Source organism: Eptatretus burgeri, chromosome 3 (genome assembly GCF_056783735.1).
Source record: "Eptatretus burgeri isolate ZD-2024b chromosome 3, Ebu_testis_v1, whole genome shotgun sequence".
Taxonomy (NCBI): Eukaryota; Metazoa; Chordata; class Myxini; order Myxiniformes; family Myxinidae; genus Eptatretus; species Eptatretus burgeri.
In genome coordinates, this window is record NC_140963.1 from 17,105,766 (window position 1) to 17,119,585 (window position 13,820).

Below are 13,820 nucleotides of genomic sequence, written 5' to 3' on the forward strand. Positions count from 1 at the left end.
TGTACATTAACTTTATGATTATTATTTTTTTTACATCATTCTTTTGCGGCCCCCTGCCATGCTGTATTGAACGATTTCGTTCCTTCTGTTATATATATATATATATATATATATATATATATATATATATATATATATATATATATATATATATATATATATATATATATATATATATATATATATATATATATATATATATATATATATAGGTGCTTATCACAATAATAACAAGATTTTTACATTTCAAACATTAAGTACGCTTTTTAATTGTTTTTCAACTGAAAAAGCATAAATTGCATATTTTAACATTAGTGTACTCATTTGCTTCACCACACGCACTGTATTGAAGGATTTCACTTGTTTCTACTCAGATTGCCTCGGAACTGACAACAATCTGAGTCGTACCGGAGATCTCAGCAAGCACTACCAAAATCTGCACAAGCGGTACTTGAACTGCGAGCTCGTTCGGGGAAACCTTGAGATTACGTCCATTGACCGGGACTTTAATCTCTCGTTCCTGCAGGTATGCCTATGTGTAAATGAGAAAAAGTTGTTGTTATTATAGCCTCGGGTCACATCTATTGATCAAACATGCTTAAATATCCATAGAATTGGAATTTTCAAAAAGATTAAAAAAAAAATATGAATACATTGTTTTTTAAAGTAATAAACCAACCTGAATGTGTTTTTTAATTCAAATAATTTTTTGAAGGTGTTGCATTTTAAAAAAACAATCCCACCAGGTATCGCCCCTAAAAATTCCACATGAACTGCCATTACATAACTGAGGGAAAGATCGTCGGCAAGCAATTAATAATGTCCGCCCAACTCGCTTCAGACTCGTCAAAGTCAATTTGATGAATAATTTTCTGATCAAGAATCCCCAGATTATGAGGACAGTCAAAATTACATAGAAGGTACTGCCAGACCATATATGTATAAACTCAAGGTTGAGATGACGTCATGGGAGGGGCGGGGCCAATCAAACGCTTTTGGGGGGGGGTTGTGTCCAATTGAGCATAAAAGGGCACCAAATAACATTAAAATCCTCCTTTCAAGAAAAGAACACCGAACAACAAAACATGGGATTTATGATTCTGTGGACCTTTTGAGCTGTTAAAGATGAATTCAGGACGTACAACTCGGCACTTAAAGTGAGTGTTGAGAGAAAGCATTACTGCTCATTAGTCGTGATAAAAAAGATGTGTTCTTACTCCTATTTACCTTAAACTGCTGTTCTTGCTGCATCGTTCTGCGAGTAATCACGATGACATTTTATATGCTAACTATACCGTTTGATTTAAGATCAGCAAATCTATGGTGTTGAAAATTATGCACTGATTGGACCCAGAAGGTCTGTTCAATGTGTTCAATTGAGCTATATTACAATCACACTTTGCATTACAAAAAACAATTTTCACAAACTTTTACCTATGTAAACTGTTATTGAAATCTGTTACATTTGGTGTCATCCAAAGCAGAAAGCTTAGTTTACTTTGTTCATCAAAATATAAACTTCATCTTTGAAAGTTTCATTAAAACTTCATCAGCACTTTGGGTGTCAAAAACAACATAAATGAGTGACATTTTAACCTAGCTCTTTCAGTGAATCTTTAAAGCAAGTGAAGCTAAAACGAATATTTAATGGGTGAAATCCAACAGAACGTTGATTTGATTTAAGTTTGCTCACCACCATTGGAAGTAAGAAGATGACGTTTTCAGGATTTTAAACCGTCCTTGGAGCAAAAGTAAAGAAAGAAAAAATTCCCCAAAAGTTTGCTCCGATGGAGGGTTGATGCCCAAAACATCAACTTCTCCTTGCATCCCACAGAGGTTAGAATACCTCAAACGTCCTGTGGGTTCCACGTCCATGACAGTCTCCTCATTCCATACTCTGTTTTCCCCTCCACCTCTGGGGGTTCACCCAATTCCACCTGGGGACATCCCCACTCACCTGGACACAGTGTGCCGCTGCCACCAGCTGCCATCTCCATACATTGTCTGACCGAAGCTCAGTCTCCTCCATCTATGGAGGGAGGGAGTCGGCAAAAGGGGGCCATCCTTGGGAGGGTGTCAACAAGGCACAGTAAGTTGCATGGCTGGGCTGCTTGCCAAATGCCTCGGCCTCAACGGAGCTGTTAGATTCAGCATGGTCTTCAGTCCCACTCGGCATCGGCGGGATGGAGTCAATAAAGCTTGCCAGGCCGCATCCCAAACACATGTCGTTAAGTGTGATACCTGGCACTACCTGCGCGGCCCTCGGCCTTATTGAAGTTACCAAAGCTGCAGGCCTAGACCATGTCGCAAATGCATGTTGAATGGCATGACACTGGGCGCCACATGCACAGTCCTCTGTCCCACCAAAGCTGCCGCCCTCATCGCGGTGTTCTCCACCATCAAAGTTGTTTTTCAGCTTGGTCTCTGATCCCATCTGTCCCCAATCAGAGGGAAGGGGAAAAGCACATTGCCACCATCTTGGTGTGTGCTATTGGATATCTCCATATGCGGGTTTCAAAAGGTGGAACAGAGCCCTCCCAGGTCTCTAAGTATGCACATTTGTGGGTGTGTCCAGGCCATAACATATTTATCATTTGAGATTTTATCAAATTGTCAACAAACCTTTATTTTAAGAATATGGAGATGACAAATTAATGATTGGGTCAACATATCAAAAGGCAAAGTCACAGTAAGTACAAATAGGCGTCATTAACCCATCCGCCGCTTCGCAGCGTGAAACGGCCAGCTTTTGTAATCACTTCCATGTTTATTTATTTTATTTTATCTGCTTGTACTTTGGGATGCTCTCTAGTTTACCATTTGATGTTTTGTCATCAAATTTTCAACAAACCTTTATTATGAGAATATGGAGAATAGCACTTCATAAATTTAGCATTTTTTTTAAGCCATTGTTTTTGTCAAGTATAGTACGCGCACGCGCCACAATCTGGAACCATTCAGCGTGATAGTCCTGGGCACATTCGGATTGCTCAGGATGTGCTGACCAATGGCAGAATCACTGAGCAGGCATTCTTGTTGGGTTCTCACATGTATGGGATGGTTGTGTACGACCAGTCTCCAAGTTGTTTCGGATTGTCAATGGAACGTGCTGCTTGATCCGATCCTCCGGTCTGAGTGATGTGCGTACATACCTGGCATCACACCGGCACTGAAATTCATAAATAACATTCTTCAGTTTTCTCTTAATTATGTACTGTTTGTCAGTTGCACCCTGACTACATGTACGTCTATTAATTATATACTGTTGGAATGCACCTTTTCAAACTTTTGAGACTGCCGAGACCACTTGGACCCTGAAGACCCTGAATATACTGAACACCTCCAAGACACAAAATAACCCTTTTACCTTTTCAAAATTTTTTTTTGATTTATACAATGTCGAGGCTATACAGATAGCAGAGAGACATGGGGGAAAGGCCAGAGAGGAGACGGTAGAAGACAGAAAGACCACCGACCTACCTGCGGTGAGAGAGTGAGAGACCCAAAGACAGCCTAATCGTGGGAGATACCAATGATCTTAAATGCCTTGGCATCCACAGCGTGAAGCAGAGAAAGGTGAGAATCGGGAGCACCATCCCGGAGTAGAGTAGTACTCCATCAGGATGAGAACAAAAGCTTTGCATGTGATCAGGAGCTCAGGGGTGCCAAGGAAGGGCTTTGCACAATGGAGGATGCCCAATTGGCGACTGGCTTTGTCGGCCAACTTGGAGATGTGGCTTCCCAGGAAAGATCATAGCAGACAGTGATGCCCAAACGTTTGAAAGGATTTCTTAAAGAGGACTGTTGAGAAAGTCGATGGATCAGTGGGGGGATGAGGGGGGGGGTTCCAGACATTCCTTTTGCAGACACAAAGTGAGAGTGTGGGATTTGTCAGGATTGAAAGACATGTTCCACGTGTTGGAGCAGCTTATGATTTTATCCAGATCTTCAGAGAGTGAAGAGGCTGCTGCTTGCTGATCTGAGAGATGACAGCAGGTACGGCAGAGGGTGGAGTTATCAGCAAAGAGATAAGAGGATTTTTCCAGAGTCAGAGAGATCATTGATGAAACCGGAAAAAACAGGGCCCAGAACGCTGCCTTGAGGAACTCCAGCCTGGACAGGAAGATGGAATGAGAGAATTCCATGAACGGCCACACATTGATGATGACAGGAGAGGAATTCTGTGAGCCATGAGTGGAGATGGCTTTGGATACCATAGGAAGAGAGTTTCATGAGCAGGGCAGGGTGCCCCACTCGATCGAAAGCACGTGATATGTCGAGGGAGATGACTCTGATCTCATATCTGGTATTGAGTACCTCCATCCATTGTTGGAAAAGCGGGAGCAGTAAGTCCAGGGTAGCGTGACCTGGTCTGAATCCCAATTGATCAGAAATCAAGCCATTGGAAAAGAGGAAGGATTTAATGTCGGAAGCGATGATTGATTTCATATCATAACCTTGCTGATGATTGGGAGAAGGCGGATTGGTCTGCAGTTGTAAGGATCAGTTTTTGCACCTTTTTTATGCAGAGCGGTAATGTTTGCTAATTTCCAAGCAGATGGCAGATGACCTTGAGCAAATGAGCGGGTGAGTGGAACAGAGAGAGGGTGAGCAAGAGCAGAGGAGCAGGTTTTTCGGACATGTGGGCTTATGCCGTCTGGACCGGTTACAGAATCATCCTTTAAGACCGTTTCGATACTTTATCCATATTTAGATCCTTTCATTCTTTCGATGCTTTATTCCCTTTGGACCCCTTAGACCGTAACAGCATCGAGGCCCCTTACACCCTTCAGAAAGATGAGACAGGTTGGATCCTTTACCATTTTGAGCTTTACACCACTTGGATCTTTTTGATCTTTTTTACATGCTCAAGAGATTAGACCCTTTTGACCCCTTAGACACTAACGACTTTTGGAAGATACCCTTTAGACCTTTAGATCATTGAGAACCTTTAAAGTTCACACCATGCTTTTTCAGCAACTAATGTGCAAACTCAACCCACCCAGAGTGAGGGCAATCTGCTGGATATATATATATATATATATATATATATATATATATATATGTATATATACATGTATATTATGTGTATATATAAATAAATTGTACACAAGAGATTGCATATTCATGCACATAAAATGAAGATTGTGCAACGTTTAGAACTGAGAACTTCCCCGGTGGATGCATTGGATGTGGTGGGGCAATTCCCAGCTTCCACAGTCTCTCGATGTGACACACTGAGACTTCTTCTTGTGAGGAATATGTTGAGGATAGTTTTTGAAACCTCTGTTGCTGACATTGGAACACTTTGTGCGAGGATATCCAATTGCATCATCATTGTGTCGAGGGACATGTTATGTCGGCCAACATGTGGATTGAAGTGGATTATCGCTCGGATGTGCTACACTTCTTCATGTCCACTAAAGGTGCACATGTTTGAGGTGCACTGAATAACACAATAAACAGTATGAATTATATGACAAAATGCAAAATACCACATCATTCTATCTTTTTTGGTTTGCTTTGAATAAAATTTTAAAACTGGAACAAGACTTTGTGGACAGCCTTCCACAAAGATTTTGTACTTCATTCTTCAGCCTAAAACTATCTTCATGGGAACTTTACCCAATCAAATACTTTGAATAAATTAAAAAGTTGTAAAACTCATTGTATTATTCTTTTCTTTAAGTGCCAGGTGCATTCAATAACTCAAGACATTCCTTATTGAACCTCAGATTTTGAGCTTTTTGAATCAACGTAAGAAGAAAAGGATTCCTTTATTTTATTATTGTGTATATATATGTATGTATATATATATATATATATATATATATATATATATATATGTATATATATATGTATATATATGTATATATATATGTATATATATATGTATATATATATGTATGTATATATATATATATATATATATATATATATATGTATATGTATATGTATATGTATGTATATGTATATGTATATATATATATATATATACATATATGTATATATATATATATATATATTCCTGCAAGTTATTTTTTAAACATCTAAAAGTCATATTTGCATTGATTTATTTTAGCAAGTATGGTTTCAGGACATGCAATTGGTGATGACTCAGAGATAAATACATAGAAGTTTAACAATTAATGGGATGAACAAAGTAGACTGAATTGTATTACAAAGTGGTTCTTGATTTGTGTGGACTTCTCTCCATGCGTTTCAGTACAACTTCAATAGTTTCTGGGGCATGAACACTGTCACACCGTCCCAAACAACTCGTTACCCCATCCGCCAGCGCAGCAGGCAACGGGTTTTGCAATTATGCGTGCGTGTGCACGTGTCAAAACCTAAAATGTTTTTATACTTGTCTCGATTTAAAATATCTACTCTGGTCTAGCAACAGACAGCTGAATACACACTCACACGTGGCATATGTCAGCACGTACATGTGCCTCTGTCAGATTGATGCAAACAAAGATGTCATGCCTATCATGCCATGAGTTAAATGGAAGATGACTCTGAGAAAAGAAACGACAAACCTGTATGTTTATACTTTAAAAAAAATATTATCTACCTTTTTCCACACCTTTGCCAGCTTCTGGAGACTGCAAAGGAGCAGCATCATTGAGTACGTAAAAGCAGTACGGTCCAAAGTTGTAGTTAAACAAAGCTTCATTTAAATTTCATTTGCGGTGTTCAACATAATACAAATATATGGACGTGGTAACTTTATACTTGATCATCTTCTGTGCATATTTATTTTTGTTGCTGGTGCAGAATAAATGTTTTGTGCAGAAGATTCTTTTTTTTTTTTTGGTGTATCAAAAAATGTACACAATAAAAAGCAGCTAACATGTTTCAAAAACTTTCCTGTATGTTTTAACCAGGAGGGGTTATTGGAAGACATTTTCGGACACTTGTTTATCATTATTCACCTGTCCCCTGCGCAGGTGGAGATGGGGTTTTGCAATCATTTACGTGTGGCTGTGTGACTGTCCAGGCGTACCTTATTATTATTATTATACATATATTTTTTAACCATTTGAGCTTTTGTCATTAAATTTTCAACAAAGCATTATTATGAGAATATGGAGAAGGTAAATTAAGAATTTGGTCAAAGGTCAGCATCACAAATTGTCAATTTTCATCCAATTGACCTGAAATTTAAAGAATTAGCATATTGGGTCACTGAATATGCTTGGTGTTGGTGTAATGGTGAGGGTTGTGGGCTTGGAATCTTATGATCCAGAGTTCAAATCCCACTCGGCTGTTGAATTAACACCAGGTGGGGTTGATTCTGCCTGTCGTGCTTCAGAGATCAGCAAAATGAGTGACAGCTTGCGGGTATCCTGTGTTGGAGTGGCGACCCTTCCAGGATTGTGTCCAATAGCCCAGGAGACTGCTTAGGCAGCACCAACGCTCTGCGCAGAGTATGGTCCCGATGGATGGATGGATGGATGGATGGATGGTCACTGAATTGGTTCACCAATCAAAAGCTTGAAGTTGATTGTTTTTTTTTTTGTTTTTTTTCGATCAAAGGTCAAAGTTGCATAAAATCGTCAATTTTCTTTTTAAAGAAATTGCATATTGGTTCACCAATCAAAAGGTAGAAGAAGCTGATTGACAATTTTATGCAACCTTGACTTGACCTTTTGATCTAAAAAAAACCAAAAAACAGTTTTCATCTAATTGACTTTGAATTTTGAACATGGTTTGCATATTGGCTTACTGAAATGTATTGATTTTTTTTTTTTAGTCAAAATGTCAAGGTCACCGAAAATCGTCAATTTTTCGTATTTTTATTTCTCAATTTTTTTTTTTTTAGCTGTTTTCGTCATGTTTTGGATATGGAAGAAGAAGAGGAAGTCTAAATAGAAAGCAGATGTTGATGGGCTTTGCAGTTTCAGATACTTTCTCATTTGTAATTATGTTGATTGTACATTTGGGCTGGCAAGATGCCCTCAAGGTACGCATATTTGCCTCAAAGCTGTCGAGCCTGGGTTTGAATCCCAAACCAAGTATAAACTGTGATCCTGGTGTTTCACAGGCAGGGAGATTCATCAATGTGTGTGTGCCGTCCATTGGATGGACGTTAAATGGGAATCCTGTCTGCCAACATTCGCACGAAGAGTAGACGAGCTATTGCCAGCACCACATCAAAATTCCAAATTCCTTCCCCAACCTTTGTCGAATGTCAGGCCTGGTCAGACAGTTCGTGGAAGGCTTGGACCAAACTTCTCCAGGCCAACGACTACAACAACCTGGAAACAATTATTGCCATTAAAGAAGAATATAATGCTTATTATACATTTGCTTTGCTGAGTGCATGTTGAAAAGTAATCATTTAATCTCTCTCTCCTCCAGTCCATTCGTGAAGTTTCTGGATATGTCCTCATTGCATTGACTTCGGCATCACGTATTCCCCTTGATAACCTGATGCTTATTCGAGGAAACAACCTGTATCAGAACAAGCATGCACTGGTTATCGTAGTCAACGAGAACAGCACATCAGGTCTTGGATTAGAACAGCTTGGCCTCAGCAACCTAACAGGTAGGAAAAAGTAAATGATGTTTCGATGAGTTTTTCTACACATTGTGTTTTTTTTTTTTTGAAGAAAACTTTTGTCGACTATCATATCAAAAATGTTTTGCAGATTTAATAAACGGTGGCATTCATTCATTCATTTTCTAGTAATTTGTGTTGTTTTCATTTGGAAACCTGCATACAATGTTATTGTTAATAACTATTGAATTGACAACATGGTTGGTTTGATGATTTTCTCCATCAAACTTCATTTGTCAATATGTGATCATATAATATGATATGTTTCCTTACAAGGAACTTCAATGTTATTGCGCCTGTGGTTGTTTGTCTGTTCGCTCTCCTTTTAAAATTCTGAGCGTCGAGTAAGGAAGCAGCATGTGCAAAATTTGAAGTCGTCGATACGACTCATCCAGGGTTTGAGCCACCGAACTCCGAGACTGAGTGGATGCTCTAATCATGAAGCCACTGAGTCTCGTGTTGACCATTCGGATGATTTGAGAGACTGCTGCACAACCCTACTTGGTGATGTGTGCAGTCTTTTAATTTTTTTGTGGTGGTCCTGGTGCTGGTGACTTTGTGTAACAGGAACCACACTCCCAGTTTGTTTGCTGTAAGCCTCAGTCAGAAGTAAAAGAAAATCAGGAAGTGATTGGATGCTTCAATGCTTGCTTGAGCTTCAGTTTTGTGCTTGTGTAAAACAAAATTTAGTAAACGTGTGCATTTCTTTTGGAGAAAACTTTGAACATTTAATTGCAATGTTGCATTGTGTACAAGTTGTGTCGTTGTTGTTGTTGTTGTTGTTGTTGTTGTTGTTTTGCATGAAAAATAACTCGTGATGTGAGGTTATTGTAATCTTGTAAATATTTTTGTGTGTTTGTGCGTTTGTTTGTTACTTGCAAAATCGAAGATTTTTCAAGTATATTGGTCAGTCGATTTTTGTTAGTCTGTCTGTCTGTCAGTTGCTGTCAGGTCACAATTCTAAACTGATCGACATGAAACTTTACCTAGTTGGAGAGGTAATCTCAACTGAGAAGCCGATTGATTTTGAGGTCAAATTTCTAAAATCATTTTTCATCCGATTCAACTGAAAATTAAGCAGCAATTTCATAGCGCATCACTGTCTTTTTGTCCTCAAAAAATAGTTTGTTTCCAAACTCAATTGTCAACTCGAGGTCAAACTGCTGAAATCATCAATTTATATCTGAAAAATAATCAATTTTCATCCGATTGACCTGAGCTTTGATTAAGATTGTCATTTTTAATCTTGATGAAACGGACAATTTCATGTATCCATGGCAACCTTTGGAAAGGGGGGGGTGGATTTTTGCAAGTATTGTGCTCGGCATGATGGTTCTTTTTCTTTATTGTTTGTTTTGTGCATTTGTACGTTATTTTTTTCACAGCTGAAGCATAGCACTTCGAGGCCCCAAATTTTAGGTGTGGGTGCTTCAGAATTTGTGCAAAGTTTCATGCTACAACACGTTGGCCTTGACATTTGTTTTCAGGCCACCATACTCTGCTATAAAGATCATATTGGGATGTGGGAGCAGGCATTGCTGCCACTGGCCCACAGGCAAAAGGTAACCACCATGAGGCCAATCACTCCATCGCTTCTCAATGTCCAACAAGTCACAAAACCACTGCCAGGAAAATCTCACTCAGCCGGGCAGCATTGGGTGTCCATCACCCTGGGCAGTGCTGGGTAGCCCCTGATCATTACTAAACAAAACTAACTCAATATAATATAACAATGACAGATGTTTGTTTCAGGTAATAAAGGATTACGTCCAGAGAAAATGCCAATTGAAGCATTGTGTCATTTATAACCCCCTGCCCCACCTTCCACCCATCCCCAGAGATCCTATTTGGAAGTGTGCTTATCAGTGGCAATATGCATCTTTGCTATGTGGACACAATCATTTGGGAAGATATGCAGGAGAGCTCTTCAAAGGGAAACTTCACAAACGAATTGGAATTTCACAGAAACAACTGTAAGTGTTTATTTTTTTTTTTACCTTTTCTATTGTTCCCAGACTCAGTTGAGTCAATCCTAGTCGAGGGATATTTTAGTCGAGAATGTACATATCAATACTTAGAAAATGGGAATTTGAAGCTTTGCTTCCCATGTCATGACCTGCACACACATGGGAACACAAAGCAGGTCAACTTTTAGCACAATTGCACCATCGAATAAATTTTACCTGATTGTTATAACTTTGTCAACTTTTAATGTTGCTCTTATTAACCTCCGCCATCTTCGAAGATGGATGGAGGTTTCTGTTTTCACCCCTTTCTGTTTGTTTGTTTGTTTGTGAACAGTATTACGGAAAAACTCCTCGACGGATTTCGACGAAACTTGGTGGGGGGGGGGGTTAGGTATGGTCCAAGGATCATGCCATTAGATTTTGGACTTGGTCCCCCCCCCCAAAAAAAAAATTGTTGGAGTTTTTTTTTTTGCATTTCTACATGTTTTAACTGATTTCCAACCGCCCCCCCCCCCAAAAAAAAAATGGAAAGAACTATAACTCTGTCAACACTGTTGACATCATATTTAATGAATAAGATATAAGGTTCACTTGAGTGACCCAGCAGTATTGGTGGCGGAGGTTTTATACTCTCCCGAGTGCTCCCCCTCTCGTTTTAACTGATATAACCTTAACTGGGTAAATAAGTGTGAGATACTGTTGGACCCCGTTATTTCTGGTCCCCTCGTATTTGCGGTCGATAAAATGTGACCTTAAGATCGGTAAACGCAGAGTGAAACTGATGGGTCGATGAGAAGTAACAGGAAGAGGAAGGTGTATAGTTAGAAAGGATACAAGGAAAAAAAAAACACATTTTGATGGATTTTTGAAGATGAGGTAAGATTCGGGAATGGGAGGTTGTCGGAAGAAATTGTGAAGTTAATGGTGAGAGTAGGTCAGCTCAAATAGAAGAAAGATGGTGTGCTGGCAGGAGGAGGAGGAGGAAGAAGAAAAAGGATCAGTACTTGTGGGTAAGGAGGGAGAAAGGGGCTTTTTTGTAATAAATTTAATTTTAAGACAAGAAACAGAGGGTGTAGTTGCGAGGAATAGATGGGATCGGTGAGAAAAGTGGGGAAAATAGGAAGTGATGGTAATAGGGAGAGAATACAAATAAAAACGATCATACACCGAGACAGGAAAGATGGGTAGGCCTCAAGGAAACCCGATAAGACAAGATCGACAAACTCACAAAATAGCACAATTTTTGAAACGACCCTGAACTTGGTACACAGTGAACATGTAGGTAAGAAAATAAACAGTGAAAACATGACAAATAACGACCGGAAACTTAACTTTGAGAAAGTCAGCAGAGACCTCTGGGAGAACCAGCCATTGCCTCAAAACATGGAACTGGAAGTGGAACTTCTGAAAATCATGTAAATTGGTTTTTTGTTTGTTAAATTGAATTGGTAGGAATTATTATTATTATTATTATTATTATTATCATTATTGTTATTATTATTATTCATTAGCTTTCCCTGGCTCAGTCGACAAAGCATAATAATTGGTATGCTAAATAATAAGCAAGAAAACACTCAAGTTGATGACAAAGTGGATGCAATTTTGCAATGAACGACAAAACCCTTTGCAAGATGAACATTTTCAATAGATTCCATATTTCAGTGTAGTATACAGTGAATCCTCCAAGAACACAGGGGGTTTGGTTCCTGGGAAATGCCATCTATATATTACTAAAACTCTCATCTTGTATATATGTTTATATGTATGTATGTACGTTCCTGAAATACAGCCAAAACGGTACACGATAGCGCAAAAAAATTATGGCCACCTCACTGACCATTCTCCTGTGGTGTGCAGTATCAAGTTTCATTCAAATTGGGCAAAGAAAAACATTATTTAAAAAATCAATTCCCAGTTCAGTCAAGTCCTCTTCGGGAGTATTTGATCAATGCAAACAACCTCAGCGGTATAGTTTGCTGGAGCTATCTTTTTTTTTTTTCCTTGAAATGATTTTTTTTCATCAACCGCTGTCACAACGGGAACCCAACGGGTTCACGAGTCGTCTAGTGATTCCTAAAACTGCGATAGTGGAAATAAAGGGCCAATAGGAAAAGGGGCTTTTGGTTCCCAAGGTTCGAGGCGATATCTCGGAAGAATGACTGCATCCGGAAATAAACACATCACAATTGAAATAAACGTGTAGAAACAAAAGCATGTTAACATTGAAATAAACATGTAAATAAAATTAAATATGGTATAAAATAAACAAAAACACAACACTTTTACCTTTTAAATTTATGGCAAAACAGTGAGGTGGTTGAGGATTAGCATATTGCCTACTTAACTGTTCATACTGTACTCTGCTGCGAATAGAAAACACAAGACTTAGCTCAGAGATGATGATAATGATGCTGCTCGGGGGGGGGGGGGGAGTGAAGGTTAGAAAGATGTGGATGTAGAACTTGCGATGGCTGTTGGATCGGCTCTGTCCCCGGTGCCTTGTGGAATCGTTGGTAAATCTACAGTGATTTCTCCCGTATCACCGGTCCACTCATGGGCATTTTTTTTCTGTTTGGTTCTTAATCCAAACATTAAGTGCTTTTTCTATGCTTTCAACATGAAGATCACAGAACTGGAATGAGACGTTTGTTCTTTTCTGGCACAGGTATTTGACTTGCATGATCCCGTAATGGCGGCCCACATATGCTGCATTTTCACCTCTTTGCCAACATATCTAAACTCGGTTTGTTTGTTTTCGCACTATATCATAACCTTTCTCAGCCTTTTGGCACAATTAATTTTGTCCATCGTTTTACGTTTGGGAACCATTATTAAGTATTGTGTGTCTATAGATCTTGTAGATGTAGTATTACAGGATCTCTGTCATTTCTTGTTTAATGATTACTCGTTATTAAACTTAGCTTCATTCCCGTATGCTGGTCTGATTAATGCAATTAACAGCATGTGAGAAACAACAAAAGGCTCGTAATGCGAGGTAATCATCCATGCGGATGCAAACAATGACTCCCCTCAGCTCAAAAACTACGATTGGCCAAAATAAAATACCTTGAGAACTAAATCTTAACACAATAGATTCCTTGCAATTGGTTGAAACTCATGATGTTAGAATTCATGATATTTGAGGGTTTACTGTGCAGGACATTTCTGAAAAGGCTTGCCTTCCCAACTTTACCTCCTGCTCCCACTCCTGCTGCCTAATGTACTGGTAGATTTCTTTCTCAAAAAAGCTTCTCCCCAGTAGAGATGGAGACACTTACAGCTACTCT

At 39.0% G+C, this 13,820-nt stretch overlaps 1 protein-coding gene across 2 annotated transcripts in view; it reads left to right on the forward strand.

Moving 5' to 3' along the window:
- LOC147029459 (receptor tyrosine-protein kinase erbB-4-like) overlaps positions 1 to 13,820 on the forward strand; it is a 147,389-nt gene that overhangs the window by 56,202 nt on the left and 77,367 nt on the right. For both annotated transcript variants that reach the window (XM_085872518.1, XM_085872517.1), the window contains exons 2-4: positions 375 to 526; positions 8,368 to 8,554; positions 10,405 to 10,539. In XM_085872518.1, coding sequence (XP_085728644.1) covers positions 375 to 526; positions 8,368 to 8,554; positions 10,405 to 10,539 — 474 coding nt within the window. The remainder of the gene's footprint in view (positions 1 to 374; positions 527 to 8,367; positions 8,555 to 10,404; positions 10,540 to 13,820) is intronic.